Source organism: Bubalus kerabau, chromosome 6 (genome assembly GCF_029407905.1).
Source record: "Bubalus kerabau isolate K-KA32 ecotype Philippines breed swamp buffalo chromosome 6, PCC_UOA_SB_1v2, whole genome shotgun sequence".
NCBI lineage: Eukaryota > Metazoa > Chordata > Mammalia > Artiodactyla > Bovidae > Bubalus > Bubalus kerabau.
In genome coordinates this window covers 6,669,131-6,693,371 of record NC_073629.1, presented here as the reverse complement: position 1 = coordinate 6,693,371, position 24,241 = coordinate 6,669,131, and the positions used below count along the sequence as shown (strand labels likewise).

General features: G+C 38.9%; 1 protein-coding gene across 1 annotated transcript in view; it reads right to left on the bottom strand.

The window, feature by feature from the left end:
• Positions 1-3,857: 3,857 nt before the first annotated feature.
• The window catches only part of LOC129656588 (regulator of G-protein signaling 5), a 57,390-nt gene continuing 37,006 nt past the window's right edge, over positions 3,858-24,241 (bottom strand). Inside the window, exons 4-5 of the mRNA XM_055587234.1 lie at positions 13,503-13,669; positions 3,858-8,931 (exon numbers count right to left, since the gene is read on the bottom strand). Coding sequence (XP_055443209.1) covers positions 8,770-8,931; positions 13,503-13,669 — 329 coding nt within the window. The 3' untranslated portion in view covers positions 3,858-8,769. The remainder of the gene's footprint in view (positions 8,932-13,502; positions 13,670-24,241) is intronic.

Below are 24,241 nucleotides of genomic sequence, written 5' to 3'. Positions count from 1 at the left end.
GTCGACCTGACTGACCAGGCAAGAGGATGCCCCCTCTGCTCCCAGAGCTTCAAGTGCTTTTGCTCCCAGCCCCCTTAGCTGCTGGTATCTCTGCTGAAGGGAAGCTTTGTGGAGAGAGGAGGACTGGACCTTTATAAATTAATTTTTTTAATTGGAGGATAATTGCCTTACAATATTATGATGGTTTTTGCCATGCATCAACATGAGTCAGCCATAGGTATAAGGTGTCCCCTCCATCCTGAACACCCCTCCCATCTCCCAGCCCACCCTATTCCTCCAGGTTGTCACAGAGCACCAGCTGTGTGTGCTGCATCATACATGGAACTCACACTGGCTCTCTATTTTACATATGGTAATGTACATGTTTCAATGTTACTCTCTCAAATCATCCCACCCTCTTCTCCCACTGAGTCCAAAATCTGTTCTTTACATCTGTGTCTCCTTTGCTGCCCTGCACATAGGACTGTTGGCACTATCTTTATAGATTCCATATATACACATTAATATATGGTATTTGTCTTCTTCTCTCTGACTTACTTCACTCTGGATAATAGGCTCTAGGTTCATCCACCTCATTAGAACTGACTCAAATGTGTTCCTTTTTATGGGGACTGGACTTTCATCCTGAGCATAAGAGAAGATTTGTAATGTCTGTTCCAGTTCTGACATTTTCTGAACCTGGATTTTTCTTATCACCCTGAAACCATGCCTCATAGACATGACAGAAGCTAATGGATAACAGGCATTCTTGAGCTGGTCTTGCAGAGCAACTGATACTTGTTAAAATTCCTCTGTGTGAGGTGGATGAATCTAGAGCCTGTTATACAGAGTGAAGTTAAGAAAGAAAAAGACAAATATTGTGTATTAATGTTTATATACCAGCTTCCCAAATGGCTCAGCAGGTAAAGAATTTGCCTGCCAGTTCAGGAGATACAAAAGAGGCAGATTTGCTCCCTACATCAGGAAGATCCCTAGAGTAGGAAATGGCAACCCGCTCCAGCTTTCTTACCTGGAAAATTCCAAGGACAGAGGAGCCTGGTGGGCTATAGTCCATGGGGTCGAAAAGAGTCCAAAACTCATATATAGAAATCTAGAAAAATAATACTGATGAATCTACTTGCAGGGAAGGAATGAAAATGCAGAATGAACTTGTGGACCCAGTGGGGGAAGGAGAGGATGTGATAAATGGAGAAAGTAGCATTGACATATATATACTGTCAAGCGTAAAACAGGTGACTGGTGGGAAGTTGCTTTATAACACAGGGAGCCCAGCCTAGTGTTCTGTGATGACCTAGAGGGATGGGGTTGGGAGAGGGGAGGGAGACCCACGAGGGAGGGGATGTATGTATAATGATGACTGATTCACGTTGTTGTATTGCAGAAACCAACACAATTTGTAAACCAATTTTCCTCCAATTAAAAAATAAATTAAAAAAAAAATCCTTCTGCTTGTAAACTGCCTTTAAACTCACCTGAGGTTATTTTTCCCTTCTTTTGCTTCCCCTGCACCCTGTCTTTCTTTCTTTTTTTTTTTTTAAAGTTTATTTTTAGCCACACCAAGAAGCATGTGGGATCTTAGTTCCGCAACCAAGGATGGAACCTATGCCCCCTGCAGTGGAAGGGCCAAGTCTTAACCATTGGACTACCAGAGAGTGGAAGTCCCACCATCCCACCCCACTTGCCACAGCCTTTAAATTGTATGCTTTCACAGCTTCATATAGTCTCGGGAATTTGGAGTCAGCTCTTGTCCAGTGCAAGTCAGTTAAGGGTGGTTGGGGGCCACTGACCCTAAAACTGGGCCTGTGCAGTTGTCTGATGAATGTCACTGTGACATCAGAGGGCTGGAAAACTCCAGCCTCAGATCATGAGAAGCACCTCCATCTTGAATATGCAGAAGTACATAAATAAGATACGCTGTGCAGAACACTGATGACCTCATCTTTTCCCTAGGCCCAGCCACCTTGCCCCATGCCTAAGATCACCCTGCTTATCCCATAAATATCCCAACTCTCTCCCTTTCAAGGAGATAGATCTGCAACTTCTTTTCTCATTTCATCGCTTAGTTGCCTTGAGAATAAACTCCTTGGCCACAAACTTTGGAATCCAATGTTTGGATTGCAGAGTGTTGGATAAAGAGAACTAGTTCGGTAACAATCCCTCTTCTTGTGGTCAGTAGAATTGTGAATGAAGCTCAAGTAGCTCCTATGGCTTTCACTGCTAAATTAAAAAGTAATAAAAATATATTCAGTTAAAAGAAATAACTGAGTATCAACCTCTGTTCATCTTTATTCATTGAAGCCTCTAGGCTCTAATTCCTCTTTAAGTGTCTGTGATGTTTTCAATGGTACAATCTGAGGTAGGAATCTATTTCTCATAGGTCACAGACAGGTCCTTCCTGTGGCAGACAGGGCACCACTTCTTCAAAATATAATGAAGTCTTCCAAAGTCACCTGCAGGAGGTGACTGCCTGTCTCACCCCTGCCTATCTGTCTCACACCTAGGATTCTCTCAAAGTGAGAGTACTTTGAAAATGTGACCTCATTAAATAAGAGACCTGGCAGCCCGGCCATGTGGGGCTGGCTGCCAAGAATTGAGCAAAGACTGCCTCCTCATAAGCTTGATGTTTTAATACAATTTCAATCCATGTTTTTAATTGTTTCAATACATTTAAACACTTGAGAATGTAGAAATTGACTGAAAAGTGGGAAAGCATGGAATTTGAACCAGGAATTTGCCAAATAAGAACTAATTTAAGTGTAGAATGCACTGAGGCACTGGGAAGCCATCTGAAGAGGTAAAGGTGTTTGGAAAGTGGTTTGTGAGCAAAATAATTTTCAAGATACTCCTGATTCAGAAAATGTAAACTTAGCAAAAGATTTTGGAGATCACATAGCTTGGGGAATATGGCTTACATCACTAATAGGTGATAGAATAGACTACCACGAGGGCAGGGGTGAATTTAGCCAATTTTATTCAAATTAGAATCAGCGATCTTAATGTTCTGAGGGGTCACGTGTGGGTCCTTTGGTCTAGTGAACTGACAGGTATCTGAGAGGCAATCTGACCTCTAAACTTTATTCTGCCACTGATTCACATACTGACCTGAGACATCACTTAATCTTTGTGGGGGAGACTAAAGTATTAGTGATCTTTGCTCTAATAATGCTTCTCAGAAAATCATCCAAGATAATGACAATAAAAAAAGGAGAATAGATGGTACTGAAATGACTCAGAGTGATAACATCTACATTCAAACATCTACAATAAATATACCAGCTTTATTGGAATTGTTAATGAGAACTTACCAAGCAGGCATTCTCTAACCTCTCAACTCCTCTCTCCCACTCTCCCTTCACATGAATTCTCATCAGTTTCTTTCTGTAAACTCATTTTATTTATGCCCCTTTTCTGCATACACATTTACCCTTTCACCCAGTCCAGTCCCACTAGTTGTATAATCTGAACCCATTACCTAAACTATCTGAGCACCAAATCTAAGGTCATAGAATTGAGCTGTTTGCAGTGGCTCATGGATTTTAGATCTTTCACAAGTTCAGGAAGAGAAAGGAATAAATATACTCACTATTTCAGGATCCAAATGATATAATGAGCTGAGTCAGCGCTAACAGAGAATACTTACATCAATAAGTTGTTGCCATCTGAATCCAAGGGAATGCAGTGAACAGTGAATGAATAGCAGACACTTTGCTATCTCTCTGAGTTTTGCATGTCAAGCTGTATTACAGTTGATGTTTATTAGGAGAGGGATATTCCCACCTGTTGTTGTAAGGAGCATAGTGAATAAAGAAGCCCATCTTAAGGGAGAGTTTCACATCAAGAATGTTCAGGAGTCAAGAAGGAATCAGAGATTGTTATATAGATACATATTTAATATAATAAATGTGATTGTGGTTACAGATACATATTTGGTGCTTTATCAAGTAGTATGAGTTACAGAGTACACAACACGTTGGATACAAAATTTGAAGATAAACACAATTGTTCCTAAATGAAAAACATGGGATACATGCTGATGAATGGATTTCCAAACTTTCATTTCCACTCTTTTCTCCAGGCTGGTCTCCTGAAGATGAGTTACAAGTTGTAGCAGTCTTAAAAAGAACTCAGTCCCCCAAATTCTAATAACATGTAATATGAAAAGAACTTTTGGCAAAAAATTATCCAGATTACTTCTCTCCATTGGAAAAATTTGCAACATTTCCCATTGTTTTGTTTATGCCTTAGTTTATACCTGTTTCTAGATAGGGAGTTAAATGCTTTAATTGTATTCGTTATTAGATAAATGTGGTTAGACTCAATTATTTTAAATGTATCCTCATGCCGGAGGAGAAGAGAAATGGAGACATAGGTGTGAAAGAGAAAGGAAAATTTTCTCAGGTGAGAAAACAAGAGACTTATCAAACTAGATATAAATGTTGAGTGAATTTTTAGCTTCTCTACTAGAAGATAAAATTATTGTTAAACTGTGAGGTGAGGATAATATTCCAAAGTTTGGTTATCTGTCTTTTTCCCTTTACTGTCTGCTGTGAGTTTCCATTCAAAGCTATTAGTATCTTAGTTGGAAGACTTGATCTTTTCAGTTACAGGATGTTGGGGGAAGCCTTTCTTTTAATATCTATTGCTCTGATCTGCCACATGACCTGTTTGGGTGAAAATACATTTAACACAGGGAGTAGTTGCTAAATTGTTAAGGAGCCTTGTCCAAAGCAACTATTAAACACACACTTGTCTAATAGAATGGAGAGACTGGAAAACCCATAAACCGAGATATAATAAGACCTCATGTCCAGAACCTACAGAGAGTTGTCTGGCCCTTGGGTTTGGACATTCAGATATTAGAAACTGAGTTCTCCATGCTCTGCTCTCTGGCACATGCAAACCCACTGGGGAAAGGATGGCCTCCGTGTTTCTTCTTTTATCTAATCCAAACTTCCTAGGATTTTAAAATGGAGTTTCACATCTAGCTTCATTGTTACTAAAGAAATGCCTTCCTGCCAATCTTGGTGGTGACACCAAAAAGTTATTTGATTTTCAATCAAGTGGAGTTGCTCTTAAATGTTTTCTACTGAATGGACTCACCTTGTAGGTAAGTCTAGGCACTTACTTCTTCACCACTTCTCACTCCTCCTTTCCCCCCTTTCTTTTCTCATGACCCTATTTGTACCAAACTTGCTAAATTACTGGGAAACAAAGAAAATGACTACTAGAAGGAATGATTTCAAGGGTAAAAGTCATTTCCCTGAAATATAAATAGCCTTTGAAATGATTCTCAAATTATCAAATTTGTGATGGGACAGATAGATTGAAAAATCCCCGACAAAGAATGTTTATTAGTTTACCAATTGATTTGTTATACTTTGTGAAATAATAATAACTCCACTCTGTTGAAAGGGGGTGTATACAGAGAACAACAACCAAACAAAATCAATGGCTCTATAGAAGGCAAAAATAAAAACAATTTCTTTAACAAATTCTTCTCTTTATGCACTAAAACCTGAAATATGCTTAAAGCGTAATTTGTACAGTAGAGAATGAGTACATGGGTGGTTTTGGGAGTGGGGCACAAAATGTGTTTATAAATTTGCTTCTACTGATTTGAAAGCAAAATTACTGAAACACATCAGTTCTACATTTCAGAAGGTGTGTGTGTGTGTGTTGGTGGTTGCTCATATGAACAAGCACTGCGTTAGCAGATAAACATGGAACACAGCCTCCTAACTTATTCCAGAATAGATAGTCTTCCTCTTTGTTCTGGTCAAATTTGGATACTAATCTGATGCCAAGCTCAAACTATATCAAACACAAGCAGAGAGACAGGGCATGGGGGCTACCCGGCCTCCCTAACCTTGGGTTTCTCTCAAAGATGAGAAGCATGTACTCCTGTTCCCATTGACCACCTCTCTACATCCCAGATCTACACAGGACTGTGTTACATTTTCTCCAGGGAGGAACATATCAGCGCCAAGGGCTTCTCCACTGAGCTTCATACTTTACCAGGCAATTTACTCTAGGGAGATTGCGGAGGAGGGGGAGGAGGGAAAGGAAGTGATAAACAGACATTACACATTCTTTTTCTGGAAAGATCACCCCAATTTTCCCAACTTCCCAAAATCTAAAAGAATGCTATTTTGTTTGTTTTACCATGGAAATTTTTGGTAGTTCAGTTTTTTCTCTTCTACGTTTAAAAGTACTCTCAAAATATGTCAAAGAACTTTCTAGGGAGATGTTTATATGCTTGCTCTTTCATTTGGGGCTGTGATATTTATATTCCTTTTAATTTTTACTTAGAAGAGTGTCTAATGTGTGTGTTCATACTGCTTTAAATTTAAAATCATGTTCACATATATATATATTACATGTCACCAGTTGACTGCAAGGCATTTGCGCTTCTTGTAGCCTTCACAGCTCTGCCCTCCTGGTGCTTTTCCTGCTTTTTCTGCCTCCTGTGTTTTCAGCTTATGAAAAGGCAAAGGCCCTTTTTATCCTCCACTGACAAGTCTACCCACTTACATAGGATGTGCAGTCAATTTGTGAATACGGTAAGCTTGAGACTTTGTAACATCAACCATCTTGGTGAACTTTCTAGTCTCTAGTCAATTCTCTGGGTATTTGTAAACATTTGGTTATTTCAAATGATATGAATAAAAGATTTGATATTTTAATGACATCAAAATTTTTCTTAAAAATGTTTAAGCATTTCAGAAAAAACCTAGATTCTTTGGTTCTTACATTTTCTAGCTGCTTGAGCAAGTATAGGATTGGTGGTTTTATACCCATTTGGGGCAGCATAGACAGATGCTGAGAAAGGTCGTGCTGGGAATTCTTGTGAATTGCTTGTCAGTCCTACACTAGTAGACACGGTGAGAACTTATCTTTCATGCTCACAGTGTTGACCTGGCCTGTCAACCTCTTGACAATGGAGTTTCTTTGAAGTGAGCAATATTGACACATATGAATGAACTCATACCAGACTAGCAATTGTTGGCACTAGACCCAGTCACTCCAACCCATTTTCAGAGTTTGAAATGGCAAGTATTCAGAAAGGGCACATTAGTCTTTGAAATAACAAAAATAAGAAAAACCCAACAAATGTAGTCAGTGTTTACTCCAAGAATACAGTCATATAGTTGCTTTACTTTCAATATTCTTAGTGAATAACTGAATTAATAGGTTACAGACATGTGAAACTAGGAGTTTTGTAAATGAAAGAAAGAAACAAAAGGAGGAAATACAAGACTAAACAATGTAATCTTCTACTTAAACATTTAAGATGTTTATTAATCCCTTAAAAATCACTTTTTTAATTAACTCTCTATCCTCACTTGGTTACCCTCATACACAGTTGGTCTCTTTATTACTAGATTATGTATTGCTTAGTCAAATCTACTAAAGATAATAAAAAATGCTAGTAAGACTTATAATAATGAAATACAGCATTAAAAGTTTAAACCTACTAAAAATTGGCTATATGTAAGGCATGTTACTGGTGATGGACAGGGAGGCCTGGCGTGCTGCGATTCATGGGGTCGCAAAGAGTCGGACACAACTGAGTGACTGAACTGAACTGAAGGCATGTTGGGGTATAAATGTGTGTTTTGACTATAATACAATTCATTACTATGGTGAGCAAAATAAGGAGGGGAATGAGCAGTTGCTAGAAGGTCAGATCATTTTGCAAAATGCAGGGTACTGTAAAACTCTATCTCACTCAGAAAGTCTCTGCATTTAGTCAAATTAAGTTTTCTGAAGATAATTAGCTATTTTGAAGATAATCATCCTGTACTTAAGAAACTGATGGCACCATCGGACAACTACCCCTGTTAGGTTGGACAAGATTTCTCCCTTGTAGTATACAGCCCTCTTGGTATTGAGGAGGAAGACCGCTGCAATGAGCAGCACGTTTTTATTTTACATGATTGGAGTTAGCAATTTTGGAATTTTGCACTCACACAAATTTGAACTAATTTGAAAATTTAAACCTTGGGCCTACATGTTAGAGGCATAGATACATTTATAAAGTAGTCCACTGGCGATCTTAGGTCACTGTTTAATACAGAATTTGGTAACTTTATGTGTGGGAAGGTCTGAGGGAATTATAAGAAGCCCCATGGATTGTGTTCAGATTGATTTTATATAAACACAATATATTCTTGGCTGTATCTCTTGTTTATAATCTCTAGTTAACACAAAGATGGTCTCAAAGGAAGACCGATGTTTTGAACGATGTATTTGCTTAAAAAAATCAAATAATGGTTGCCTCATAAAATGCCTACCACATTTTACTAACCAAATTCAGAAAATAATGAGTGGCCTCCCTGGATCAGAATTAAAACAACAAATGAGATCAATTAATCTCACTTGAAATTGGTTTTTCCATATCCATATTCTTTTTCATTCCAATTTAGATGGCAATCCATTACCAAGTGGAACCACATTCAACGATATCATATTTCTGCTTTATGTTTCCCTAAGTAGAGTTTTTCTGTTGTTCTGAGTTTCACAACAATCTACAAAGTAGAGCTTAAATGAGAACAGGGGCAGGAAGGGGAAACTGGAAAAGGAAGACATTGGGGCAATAGATAATCATCCAAAACAATGTGGGCAAAAGAGTAAGCAACCCTCCCTGGGGCTTTCCATCTCAGAATCTTGGAGCAAGCTGCTATAGGAAGATATGTGGGTTTCTGGAAAACGCAGGGTGATTATGGACAAAATAACTCTCAGGATGATTCTCACAGCCTGACTGCATTGCTACTTGATGAACTCCTGATAAAATTCAGAGCGCACAAAGCGAGGCAGCGAATCCTTCTCCATCAGAGCATGGATTCTTTTCTGGGCCACGTCAAAGCTACTTGGGGAAGGCTCCACCAAATTCTTCACTGTGATTTCCTTCGTGAAGTGATCAATATTCACCTGTGAGCCAGAAAACAGGGGTCACTGAATCAGCCCAGGTTGTGGGATTTGAGGAGGGGTAGGGAGAAAAGTGTTTCTCACATAACACGTGAGGGGAAGAGAGGCATAGGAAATTAGAATAGCTTATCACTTCTATTTTATATACAGTAGGGTAAGGCAACTGGTGCTTCAACAGATGCATGACTCAGATTACGTTCTAACCAGTATTAGGCACCCAGTGTTAGAAATAAACAACTCATTCAGGCAGACCTCATATAAGCTTCTCAAAACCCTAAAAATGAGTCTTTCCTTTTCTAGGTGAAAGGCAGATAGGGACTTCCAGATCACAGAGCTAATAAATGTATTTGAAGGCAGAGACCCAGAATTTGAATCTAGGTATCCTGCTGCCTGATCCCATAGTCTTCCTACCACAGCATTTGGTTTCACGACTAATGGGGAGAATGAAGAGAGAGGAATCAGGGATACAAGACTTTATGCGTGTCTCTAGAAGAATAAGGACACTTGGTTTTTTCCTGAAACAAACAAAGACACAGTGGTTTTAGCACAACATTCATAACAATAGCAACTAACATTTATGGAGTGCTGAGAATTTTACTTTCACCAGCACTGCGCTGTGAACTCCTTGAGTCTTACAACTCTGAGAGGCAATACTGACATCCACATTTTAGAACTGAGGAGCAGAAGAGTTAAAGTGGTTTGCCCAAGATCATAAGGGGTAGTTAGAAGATTCAAAAGCCCAGCAATGTTGCTTTTGCCCAGAAGACTGGAGTGTTGGGAGGCATCATGCCTTATTTGGCCTGAATGCAGGGCCATTCTACACTGTGTCACTCCCAGGGACATCATTCATGTTAGGGTCCATGTGAATGGTCCCCTGGGCTTGTGCAATGTACAGCCTGACTGGGCTTGCCTGAGTATGATTTGAGAGAAATCATTGTTTATCACGTTGTTATTCCAATGACTTTTGTACCTGAGTCTACAGAAGAAAGAAACAAAACCCAAATCAACCAATGGTTCTGAACTGAAACATTAGGAAGTGTTTGGGTCTCTCCTGGGCTGCTGAAGTTTCTTGATACTGAGAAAAGCTATCTGGGCTCAAAGAATTATGGAGTGTCTTTAGGTCAGAGTCAGGGACAAAGGTGTGACTGGAGACAGCCAGGCCAGAACAGACATGAGTGTCTGTGATCGAAGGTCCAGGACAAAGTGAGTTGAGGCTATGACGTGCTTTCCACAGGTGAGAGCAACCTGTGTGTTTTATGCAGGAATGGTGGAAGACTTCACAGACTGTGCTGGAAACGGCCTCAAAGGTGAGGTAGTCAGATGTCTGTCTTCAAAGGTGAAGACTCCAAGATCCAAAGAGGTCAGTTTATATGCCTACAAACAGCTAGTGAGGAACAGTCTGTTATCCTTCCTGCCACACTAAAGCAATACTTCTTCCTTCTTTTTAATATATACTGAATTAGATGAGCAGCCAGACTGCTCATCAGCCAAAATAGTTGAAAATTTTAAAGCTAAAAATTATAAAATCTCTAACAATTATAAAGCTATCTATTAATCCTATTTTTTAAAGAATTGATATGTTTTTTAAAGAAGTGATACATATTTTAACCTCTCTAACACATAAATGGGAGAAGGCAATGGCACCCCACTCCAGTACTCTTGCCTGGAAAATCTCATGGATGGAGGAGCCTGGTAGGCTGCAGTCCATGTGGTTGCTAAGAGTTGCACACGTAACAGCTATTTTTTCTTACTATTTTTATGTGCATGGGCTCCTCTAATGAATCATTTTGATATATACTCACCTGTACACTACTGGGCAAAGAAAAAATTTTTTATTAAGATACAGACATGACAGTTTTTAGTATATAAATTATCTGTTTATTGAACTACACAGGGTAACTTCTCATTTTTAAATCTTAGTTCCAATTTTTTACCACTGCATCTCTCCTTCAGTTCCTAATATTAAAGAACTGAAGTGAATATTCAGATAAAGAAAATTTAGATTACTATTTGCGTGGGTAAACTTGTTATACAGGTCATTCGGGTATTCATCAAAATGAAATAGTAAGCCTTCCCTGGTGGTACAGTGGATAAGAATCTGCCTGCTAATGCAGGAGACACAGATTCAGTCCCTGGTATGGGAAGATTCTATATGCAGCAGAGCAACTAAGACCATGCACCACAACAAGGGAGCCTGTACTCTAGAGCCTGCAAGCCGCAGCTACTGAGCCTGTGCGCTTCAACTACTGAAGTCTGTGCCAAGAGCCTGTGCTCTACAGCAAGAGAAGCTATCGCAACGCACTGCAAGGAAGAGTAGCCCCTGCTTGTCACAACTAGGAAAGGCCCACACACAGCAATGAAGACCCAGTGCAACCAAAAATAAATGGTAAAAAATAAGTAAAAATAAGTAAATAAATAAAACATGTTTTAAAAAGTGAAATCATAAATTTTTGTCAAAATGCAAGTTAATTTTTAAAACAATAGCTACAATTTATTAAACATCCTCTAGGTATATACACATTGGAGAAGGAAATGGCAACCCACTCCAGTGCTCTTGCCTGGAGAATCCCAGGGACGGGGGAGCCTGGTGGGCTGCCGTCTATGGGGTCGCACAGAGTCGGACATGACTGAAGCGACTTAGCAGCAGCAGCAGGTATATATACACATACCACACACATACATGAAATTATTACAATTAAAGAGAATTGAGAATTAAAAAGCTTTAGTTAGAAACTTGCCCAAAGTCATACATCAAGAAAGGTCTGGAGTCAGTATACCTGCATCCATTCATCTCACAAACATTCACAGAGTGTTTATTATGTAACTGGAGTGGGATTTACATCCCTCTGATGCTCAACTCAGAGACTGGAGGCCAAAGCTATTTTAATTAGAGCCCAAACGTCCTTATAATGAAGGCCATCATTTGTGTGTTCTAGTAACTCAACAAGGGTTTTATTTATTTTGAAACTCCATTCTTAATTTCTCATATTTTCATGATACCCCTGAGTGTTCTAGTAAGGAACTTTGAGAACAATGTTTTCCTAGAGCTCAGAGCAGCTAGCAATAGCCTGGATGCATCTCCATCATTTGCATATACTCAAATCCTAGACTTCTGTCAAGAGGAATGAAGGTGGTAAGAAGATAGGCTGGAAATGGGAAATCAGTCAAAGTCAGGAAATTGTGTCAAATTTAATACTAACAGTAGATTAATGTCCTTGGTAACATCACAAGTAGAGGTTCCATGCTGACAGAACAGGCCAGCACAAATGCCGTCAGAAGTAGGGGAAAGCCAATACATACGCATGGGGTGAGAGACTGAGGGGTAGAAGAGGGGATCTAGGGAGGATTCCAAAATAATTCCCAGAGTAAGACTAAACCCAGGTGCATGCTAGGATTCTCACTTTCTCCAGCTTGACCTGTAGTACTCTATACTCTCTGCTCCTCACCTCCACCTCCTATGTCATGGAGGTGGCTCATCTGTTGGCATTAGGTATATAATCTAATTTGATTATTCAATTATAATAATCCATTCAGATAAAGTTGCCCTTTCAAAAGGATCAGTGATGAGTAATGCATTACCAAAGGAATAAGTCTCAAATGATAGAACCTTGAGAGTCTAGGACACCTGTGAGAGAAAAAAGATATTAGGGTTCCCCTCTCTCAAATCATCTTAAGTTAATTACTGCCTGCCTAGAGGGTTTGCTCAGATCACCTCTGTACCTGACCCCAAATTTTGATGAAATGTTTGATGTCCAGATTGGATTACAGTGTGCAATTCAAAATCAGTGACCTGACCGAAACATGATGAATGGGTCTTGCTGAGGCCATCCTGAATTTCACAAAAAATCTTTTCAACTCACTTTTACAAATAGGAAAGGGCAGATAAACTGCCCTAAAGCCTCTTTGAAATCAACACACATCTTTAACAGTTAATTAATATTATATTGTCCTCCAACATCTGTAGCACTGTTACCATGTGATCATTTGGTTTTCATGAGTAGAAATCTTGTCCAGATCAGAGAGTAAATGCAAAAGCCCTAAGGGAGACCAGGGTGTGGTGGAGAATGGGATGTAAAAGAGATAATTTTCACCAAAAAAGAAAAGGAAGGAGGAAAGGAGAAAGGGGAAAAGGTGAAGTGATAGAAACATTCATCAGACATTAATTTGTTCAAATGCTGAGATATGTATTTTCACATCCACTGTTTAATTTCATCATCACAACAATCCTGCAAAATAGTCTTCATTATCCTCATTCTCCCAAAGAAAGAAACTAAGTTCAGAGAGACTGAGTACTTCACCCAAGATCATACAGCCTGTATTATCCTCATTTGTGATTACATGCTACTAAGAGAGACCCATACTGCTTAGAAAGTGGTCTAAACAGAGATGAAGTTCACATCTGCTTGATTGTATTGCTCTCCCTTTGCATTCAGTAGGTGTTTAAGAAAGGTGGCCCACTTTCAAATAGGAATAACCTTTAGCTGCAAACTGTATTGCAGATGGAAATCCTTCCTGGGAAGTGGTTGAGCTGACCCCCACTGACCACTCTCACCCACCTTCCAGTCAGGACCAACCTCTTTAGGAGCCTCCGCTTGGATGAATTCTTCATAAATTTTCTTTGCTGTCTCAGCCATCTTGACAGGGGACTTGATCTTCTTGTAATCTTCACAGGCCATCCAGAACTCAAGATTCTCCTCACTGAATTCAGACTTCAGGAAACTTTTGAAGCTGGCAAGTCCATCTAGCAAGGAAAAAGGTTATTTGAGGAAATGCATTCTGTCTATCATCCGTCTATCACTATATCGCATGTCGTAGCCTAGGTTTATTTGTAACACATTTCTTTATTTGTGTAATAACCTTACTAAAGTTAACTCATTTGTTAATCATTACAAATCTAAGAGGCAGAGGCTGCTATATCCTATTTTACAAACAAGGTCAGAGAGGTCAAGTAACTTTCTGTTAGTTAACCAGCTGGAAAGTGGCAGAGCTGGGATTCAAATACAGACAGTCTGTATTTGGGTGATAAAAGTTTAACTGTACATAGCATTGAGGAACACTGTGAGCACTAATGCCATTCTGGATACTTACCAGTTACCAAAAAGAAAAAGATACACTTAAAATTTGATTTGGTAGTGTAAGTAATATTAATGTTTACTCTCATGTATCCACTACTCAGTTTTTTTCTTTCTAAAGTTGATTTTTGGAGCAAATACTATGTTCCAGGAATTATGGTAAGTAAAATAGACATGCTACCTGCCCCAGTGAAGATTCCGGGGAGGTAGAAAAGAAAATGATGAAACATATACAAAAAATGTATACACAACAAAAGAAAGCAATATGAAAGATAATAAGAGTAACAAAAGGGTCCTAGACTGATTTTACATTTAAAGAAGGCCTATATGAGAAAGTGAGACAGGAGACCTGAAGGAGGAGTGGTAGGACCCTGATGAAGGGGGCCCACGTATAGAGCAGTTACTACACCCATCAGTGAAACATCACTCTTTAACACATATTAAATTAAGTGTAAGAATGACTGTTGTGGTCCTTTTTTCAGAGTACTGTTGTTCGTGTAGAATATATTTCAGCTTGTAAACCCAGGTCTCCTGCATTGAGGGCAGATTCTTTACTGTCTGAGCCACAAAGGAAGCCTATATATATATATATTATACAAATATGTATATTAGAGATTCTTGGGTCTGATCCTTTTGTTTTCTTTTTCTTTCTTCTAACCTTGTTCTGCCGGAGAAGGCAATGGCACCCCACTCCAGTACTCTTGCCTGGAAAATCCCATGGATGGAGGAGACTGGTAGGCTGTAGTCCATGGGGTCGCTAAGAGTCAGACACGACTGAGCAACTTCCTTTTCACTTTTCACTTTCATGCATTGGAGAAGGAAATGGCAACCCACTCCAGTGTTCTTGCCTGGAGAATCCCAGGGGCGGGGGAGCCTGGTGGGCTTCCATCTATGGGGTCGCACAGAGTCGGACACAACTGAAGCAACTTAGCAGCAGCAACCTTGTTCTGCAGCTCTAAGCTCCAAAGTGGTAGATAAGTTGAAGGCAAGGTCAGGAATTAGGAAGGCAATGAAGAGGAACAAAGGAAAAATCATTTTATATCTTCAATATTTTACTCCTTTTAAAGGTGACATAGATAGTTAGATATATATGTAGTTAGATAGAGAGATATAGATAGATAGGTAATTGATAAATAGATAGATACTTTTTTTAACCCCAATTCTAACAAATCTGTATGTACTGAGAGAGAATCCACACACATTTATTATGTAAGGTAAGTGGACTTCTAAAGGAAGGAGAGAAAATTTTAGCTCCCCACAGACTATATCAGAGTTACAGGCACGCCTGGCCTGGCGTTTGCCTCCCAGGCTGAAGGCTGGACTGACTGGAACCTCAAGGTCTACATTTCCTCTAACTTGTCCCTCATCAGAGGACACTTCTACAATTCATTAGTTTTACTTGGAGAACATAGTCATGTACTGAATTCACTTCCTTTGACCTAATTTCTATTTCCATTTTTCTTGAATATTTCTCCCTACTTCTTTTTATAGATTCTAACTTTCATTCATTAGTCATTGCCCAATACATCAATTTCAAACAATATGCACAAAATATCATGATTAAGCCAGAAATATAGCATTGTCAGTTTCCAATTTTCCTTCTATACATTTTGTCTTTATATACCTCACAGTTCCCAGCAACTGCACTCACTTTTAAAGAAACAGAATTGCTGAATTATAATTAACTTGTATTAGGGTCACTGACAATTCTGGATCCAAACAAGAAACTTTGCATTTTAATCCCTTCTCCCTGTACTTAATATAAAAACATTTCTTTTTAAATTGAGCAACACCTAAAAATACATTGGGGAGTGATGGTAGGTATGATAAACAATTTTCTCTAATAACCGACCTAGAAGAATTGCTTTAAAACCACTTAATAATGTTCACCAGAATAAGATCAGATATATTTTCCCTCACTCCTGCCCATATTTCCAGCACTATGTGATTTCATAAGCCTTTCAGGTATGACCTAAATCAAATCCCTTATAATTATACAGTTGAAGTGACAAATAGATTCAGGGGACCAGATCTGATACACAGAGTGCCTGAAGAACTATGGACAGAGGTTCATGACATTGTACAGGAGGCAATGATCAAGACCATTTCCAAGAAAAAGAAATGCAAAAAGGCAAAATGGTTGTCCAAGGAGGCCTTACAAATAACTGAGAAAAGACAAGATAGGAAAGGCAAAGGAGAAAAGGAAAGATATACCCATTTGAATGCAGAGTTCCAAAGAATAGCAAGGAGAGATAAGAAAGCCTTCCTCAGTGATCAGTGCAAAGAAATAGAGGAAAACAACAGAATGGGAAAGAGTAGAGATATCCTCAAGAAAATTAGAGATACCAAGGGAATATTTCATGCAAAGATGGGCTCAATAAAGTACAGAAATGGTATGGACCTAACAGAAGCAGAAGATATTCAGAAAAGGTGGCAAGAATACACAGAAAACCTATACAAAAAAGATCTTCATGACCCAGATAACCATGATGGTGTGATCACTCACCTAGAGCCAGACATCCTGGAATGTGAAGTCAAGTGGGCCTTAGGAAGCATCACTGTGAACAAAGCTAGTGGAGGTGCTGGATTCCAGTTGAGCTATTTCAAATCCTAAAAGATGATGCTGTGAAAGTGCTGCACTCAAAGTGAAAGTGAAAGTGATGTCGCTCAGTCGTGTCCAACTCTTTGCGACCCCATGGGCTGTAGCCCACCAGTCTCCTCCATCCATTGGATTTTCCAGGCAAGAATACCGGAGTGGGTTGCCATTTCCTTCTCCAGGGGATCTTCCTGACCCAGGGATCGAACCTGGGTCTCCTGCATTATAGGCAGATTCTTTACCATCTGAGCCACCAGCGAAGTCCATATGCACTCAATAATTTGCTGCACTCAATATGCCAGCAAATTTGGAAAACTCATTAGTCGCCACAGGACTGGAAATAGTCAGTTTTCATTCCAATCCCAAAGAAAGGTAGTGCCAAAGAATGTTCAAACTACCACACAATTGCACGCATCTCACACACTAGAAAAGTAATGCTCAAAATTCTCCAAGCCAGACTTCAACAGTACATGAACCATGAACTTCCAGATGTTCAGATTTAGAAAAGGCGGAGGAACCAGTGATCCAATTGCCAACATCCATTGGATCATCAAAAATGCAAGAGAATTTCAGAAATATATCTACTTCTGCTTTATTGACTACATTAAAGCTTTTCACTGTGTGGATCATAACAAACTGTGGAAAATTCTGAAAGTGATGGGAATACCAGACCACCTGACCTGCCTCCTGAGAAATCTGTATGCAGGTCAAGGAGCAACAGATAGAACTGGACATGGAACAACAGACTGGTTCCAAATTAGGAAAGGAGTATGTTTATTGCTTATTTAACTTATATGCAGAGCACATCATGAGAAACGTTGGGCTGGATGAAGCACAAGCCAAGATTGGAATCAAGATTGCCAGGAGAAATATCAATAACCTCAGATATGCAGATGACACCAACCTTATGGCAGAAAGTGAAGAAGAACTAAAGAGCCTCTTGACGAAAGTGAAAGAGGAGACTGAAAAAGTTGGCTTAAAACTCAACATCAGAAAACTAGATCATGGCTTCTGGTCCCATTACTTCATGGCAAATAGATGGAGAAGAAATGGAAATAGTGACAGACTTTATTTTGGGAGCTCCAAAATCACTGCAGGTGGTGACTGCAGCCGTGAAATTAAAAGACGTTTGCTCTTTGGAAGAAAAGTTATGATCAACCTAGACAGCATGTTAAAAAGCAGTGACATTACTTTTCCAGCAAAGGTCCGTCTAGTCAAAGCTATGGTTCTTCCAGTGGTCATGTATGGATGTGAGAGTTGGACTATAAAAAAGGCTGAGTGACAAAGAATTGATGTTTTTGAACTGTGGTGTTGGAGAAGACTCTTGAGAGTCCTTTGGACTGCGAGGATATCCAACCAGTTCATACTAAAGAAAATCAGTCCTGAATATTCACTGGAAGAATTGATGCTGAAGCTGAAACTCCAATACTTTGCCCACCTGATGCAAAGAACTAACTCATTGGAAAAGACCCTAATGCTGGGAAAGATTAAAGGCAGGATGAGGAGGGGACAACAGAGGATGAGATAGTTGGATGTCATCACCAACTCGATGGACATGAGTTTGAGTAAGCTCCAGGAGTTGGTGATGAACAGGGAAGCCTGTTGTGCTGCAGTCTATGGGGTCACAAAGAGTCGGACACAACTGAGTGACTGAGCTGAATGAACTGAACTGATGTGTTATCATTTAGTGACACAGGAATCAATAGTACATGCTGAAAGAAGAAATAAAGACTGAGTTTTCTGTCATCCTTAAAGTTTTTATTGTTCCTTAAACAAAAGGTGTCAGTTAATCTCTGCTGAAATGAGAAAATTCCCAGGCACTTTCTAGCTGCTGGGAAATGACGATATGAATGAAGTCTTATGAACTCCCACACTATCAGGTCCAAGACTGCAGAGGAAGCAATAACTTCACGGAATAAGTGTAGGGCAAATTAACTCTCATTAGCCTCATGTCCCCATGACATAGTGATTCAGGCATTCTGAATCACCCTTTCCACATCTTTGAAAAAGGTACAGCTAAAATTCTAGTCCTCCAAAACATTGTTATTTATGACCTGAGGATACATTCCAGGATGCCACAACAATAACATTTACCACATTACCAAGACATCCTAGACAGGGAATGAGCTCAGAAAATAACATTTCCTGGATTCACGTAAGAGAAGTGATTACTTTTTTTTTTCCCCCATGGGATTATTTGCTACTATGACTCTTTCTCCCAGAATGCTGTTGATTATCTGAGTTCAAGATTCGAGTTTCACTTATCTTTGCCCCTCTTTCAAAAGTATCCCACCTCTTAGTGTAAATCTGTGGATCTAATATTTAATAAAGGTTCAAACTGAATAAAATAAGACTCACTGAGATAAAAATTTCCTCCTATGTCTCAAAACTGAAGAGCACAAACATTAAGGAAAAATAAATTTACTGATTTTGCTATTGCTGCAGTATTTTATTTCATGGGCAAGTTACCTAAACTCTCTCTGTCTTGGTTGCTTTTTCTGAAAAATACAAATTGTTTGCATATCTAAGTGCTAAAATTATTGAAATCATTAGATAACCTAGTGTATGCAAAATGTGTAGAACAGTGACTGAATAATGAATGTAAGCTATTGCTTTTTTATAACTATTGCTTTAAAGAAAGTTGTGACTACTAGTGAGTAAGATGATGATAAAGAACAGCCAGACAAAAGAAGGGAGAAAATTGGAAATCAAAGAAGAGAAGTAGAGGAGAATGCAAAGACAGAAACAAAAAGAGGAGCCCAGATCCAGACTATTCCATTCCCCATGCAAGAGTCCAAATCTCAAAGATGTTTCAGGAAAATGTTCTGACCTTTTGGAATTCCTGGGGCAAAGAGATTCACATAAAAATTGTGTGGCTACTGGGCTATGTTTCATTCTTTCTCTGCTCTTAAAAATAGTACATGGAAGAGTTTAATGTCACTGTCTCATTTAAACTCCCACATGCAATCTGTTTTTGTATTGAAAAAGCAGTGCATCAGTTATGTGCCCCATGGACCTTCAAAAAGAAAACAGATGGTTCTGTATATAAAACTGAAGACGAAAACATAAGAAATTGGTGTTTTCTCAGAACAGAGTCAAATATACTTGGCAATTAAAAAAGATTTTGAATATGTTATTAGGTAAGGCCTATTAGGTTTTAATAGGCTTAATATAATCAGTAAAAAATAAATAATTATTCTGTACACAACACAGTATTATAAATCAATTATATATCAATAAAGAATATTTTATTAAATAAAAAAATAATCTTGTGGAACAGATTGAGTAGCAGCTTAATGGTCTTAACTTTTTTTAAAGGTTTGGTACCAATTGATTTCATTTTCACTCAAAAAATTTTTAGTAAAACATGGATTTAAGGAAGGCTTGAGGGACTGTATCAATGATGAGAATCAATATCCTATATCAGCACAAGAGAATGTCAAATGTTCCTCATAAGTCAACAAACATGACACTCTCTGAGGTTAAATGATTTAATTTATCAAACAAACATGCAAAAAGGAATCATGTTTCTAGTGCATGTTTTTCAAATGTATCTTTCTTTATTACCTATTCTGAATCAATCATAGCTAATGTCAGAACCATAATAGTTCTGGTAATAGACCACTGGTTTTTGCAGATGCAAAGAATATCTTATAAGAACTGAGTTGCCAAAGTTTGGCTTAGTTATTCACAATGCATGAAAGTTAGTGTTTGGGAAAATATGTCAAAAACTGTTTCTTTTAGGCTAATGGTGTTGGGGTAGAATTACTTGGGCACGCCTATCATTTCACTGGTCCTTCTTTAGAAATAGACAGAGAGAAGCAGAGACAAAGGGGCAAGAGAGATAGTGTCATAGAAGCAGAGATCGACGGGAAAATGGAAAGACAAAAAGGAAGAGGGAGACAGAAATGTGGAACAGAGAAACAGAGGTGGGGAGGGAGAGGCTGTCCTGTGTGCCCAGGGCACCACCTCCTGTAGGGTCTGGTTCTTTTTCATTTCTGTGAGACCTCTGTATCCATACCAGAAATGCTTTTTATTATTTGTGCTGGTTTGAATGGATAAATACCCTTTCAAGGAAAGACTTTCAACTGGAACAGTTATCAAATGTTTTCCCAATTATTACTTGGGGAAATTGTCCAAATCTTAAAAGTATTAATTACTTAAGAAGATAATGATATGGAACTTAAGATTATACACACACACATATATACTCAAGACACATACATAGTATATATAATTTTAAAATATTATATCTAATTAAATAAAATGTGAATATTACATATATATTTGCACACACATATATATGCATATACATATTTCCCCTTTAGAGGCAAAAAACATTACTGCAAGAATGTCGGATCTCAAGCTCACACCATGGAAATCAACTATTTGCAAGCTGAAAAACTTCAGTCCCAAAATGCTAGGTGTTAACACTAAGTGCCTCTGGCTTAACTTATTCTATTACTTCTCTATCTCCTAAAAGCCTGAAATATATAAACGTGTGGCCCTAAGGATTAGTGTGACTGAAAAGGATTGTGAATGGGCATATAAATTTATATCTTTCTCCTTAATAGCTTTAAAAACATGACAACAGTTCTTCTAATTTTGTTTATTGATAGTAGCAATAAATACCTGTACCCAGGGTATGCATAATTCATGTGTCAGGTATTGGCCTTAAAGCCACAGGTAACACAATTAATAAGTCAACTGATAAACATAAATATTTTCTTCCTAGTTGACTTCATGAAATTTCTGTGTGCCAGAAGGATAATGAAGTCATTCATTAACCCAGTTATTCAATAAATGTTTGTTGAACACTTTATATGCACAAAGGAGAAAAGGAAAAATATAAGCATCTGAATGCAGAGTTCCAAAGAATAGCAAGAAGAGATAAGAAAGCCTTCCTCAGCGATCAATGCAAAGAAATAGAGGAAAACAGCAGATTGGGAAAGACTAGAGATCTCTTCAAGAAAATTAGAGATACCAAGGGAACATTTCATGCAAAGATGGGCTCGATAAAGGACTGAAATGGTATGGACCTAACAGAAGCAGAAGATATTAAGAAGAGGTGGCAAGAATACACAGAACTGTACAAAAAATAGCTTCATGAGCCAGATAATCACGATGGTGTGATCACTCACCTAGAGCCAGACATCCTGGAATGTGAAGTCAAGTGGGCCTTAGAAAGCATCACTACGAACAAATCTAGTGGAGGTGATAGAACTTTAGTTGAGCTATTTCAAATCCTGAAAGATGATGCTGTGAAAGTGCTGCACTCAAAATGCCAGCAAATTTGGAAAACTCAGCAGTGGACACAGGACTGGAAAAGGTCAGTTTTCATTCCAATCCCAAAGAAAGGCAAGGCCAAAGAATGAGCAAACTACCTCACAATTGCACTCATCTCACACGCTAGTAAAGTAATGCTCAAAATTCTCCAAGCCAGGCTTCAGCAATACAGGAACCACGAACTTCCAGATGTTCAAGCTGGTTTTAGAAAAGGCAGAGGAACCAGAGATCAAATTGCCAACATCCGCTGGATCATGGAAAAAGCAAGAGAGTTCCAGAAAAACATCTATTTCTGCTTTATTGACTATGCCAAAGCCTTTGACTGTGTGGATCACAATAAACTGTGGAAAATTCTGAAAGAGATGGGAATACCAGACCACCTGACCTGCCTCTTGAGAAACCTATATGCAGGTCAGGAGGCAACAGTTAGAACTGAACATGGAACAACAGACTGGTTCCAAATAGGAAAAGGAGTACGTCAAGACTGTATATTGTCACTCTGCTTATTTAACTTATATGCAGAGTACATCATGAGAAACGCTGGGCTGGAAGAAGCACAAGCTGGAATCAAGATTGCCAGGAGAAATGTCAATAACCTCAGATATGCAGATGACACCACCCTTATGGCAGAAAGTGAAGAGGAACTCAAAAGCCTCTTGATGAAAGTGAAAGAGGAGAGTGAAAAAGTTGGCTTAAAGCTCAACATTCAGAGAACGAAGATCATGGCATCTGGTCCCATCACTTCATGGGAAATAGATGGGGAAACAGTGGAAACAGTGTCAGACTTTATTTTTTGGGGCTCCAAAATCACTGCAGTTGGTGACTGCAGCCATGAAATTAAAAGACGCTTACTCCTTGGAAGGAAAGTTATGACCAATCTAGATAGCATATTGAAAAGCAGAGACATTACTTTGCCAACAAAGCTCCGTCTAGTCAAGGCTATGGTTTTTCCTGTGGTCATGTATGGATGTGAGAGTTGGACTGTGAAAAAAGCTGAGCACCGAAAAACTGATGCTTTTGAACTGTAGTGTTGGAGAAGACTCTTGAGAGTCCCTTGGACTGCAAGGAGATCCAACCAGTCAATCCTAAAGGAAATCAATCCTCAACATTCACTGGAAGGACTGATGCTGAAGCTGAAACTCCAGTACTTTGTCCACCTCATGCGAAGAGTTGACTCATTAGAAAAGACTCTGATGCTGGGAGGGATTGGGGGCAGGAGGAGAAGGGGATGACAGAGGATGAGATGACTGGATGGCATCACTGACTTGATGGACATGAGTCTGAGTGAACTCCGGGAGTTGGTGACTGACAGGAAGGCCTGGCGTGCTGCGATTCATGGGGTTGCAAAGAGTCGGACACGACTGAGCGACTGAACTGAACTGAACTGAATCACTGTAGTACAGGAGTAACACATTATAAATGAACTATACTTCAGTAATGTAAATTTTTTTAAAAGTCAGAAGTTGATAATGTTGAGAAAGTTTCAAATTAATGACTTTGGTACTCCGCCTCCAGATATTAGATATTGATTCTATCACAGGTAAACAGAAGATGACCTTGCCAAAAACAAGACAAAAAATGTTGTTTGTATACATTTCCTCATACATTCTTGGCCACCTATTCTATGTCTATGAATCTTGATGGTCCTGTGGGAAATATTTTTTAAATCCTTATTTTCACAAAGCATTGAACAAAGTTTCATATTCAATTTTTATAGTGAGAATGGAAAAATGTGAGTTAGAAAATTTACATAAATACTAGTTTTAGGGAGAACCATTCAAGATTTTTGTATTACCGTGCACTTCCTGTTGTGAAATTATCCAGATGAAAAAGACTAAATCCTGGTTGTCAATGAGTTTATAATCTGTTATAGGAGGAAGATGCCATGATCAGAGCATGATGCAGTGAATAACAAGTAGCGGAAAAATGTGCAAACTAACTCCTGGAAACTCAGAGGGAGCATAAATCATTCTGGATGGTCAAGGAAAACTAGGCACTTAGTATTTAGATTCGCTCTAGTGGGAGAGGAGAATTTCAACTGATAGAGATACGAATACAAAATCTTCTCGTCAAAGGGCTGACACATAGAAATGGAGGGGAAAACAGTGCAGTTTGACTGCAGACCAGCAATAATAGTTACTGTGGAGAAGTCTAAGAACTAGAAATTTAAACTCAATACTTCCGACCTTGGGAGTCAGTAAGGATTTTGCACTGGGAAAAGGCAAATAGTGCTCAGGGGTATTGGTATTAGCTTGGAGAGGAGATCTTGCTTTCGCTTTTGTCATGTCTTGAATGAAGATACAAAAGGCGTGCTGCCAGAAGAGGAAAATAAGTTTCGGAGAGGTTAACAACCTGTGGC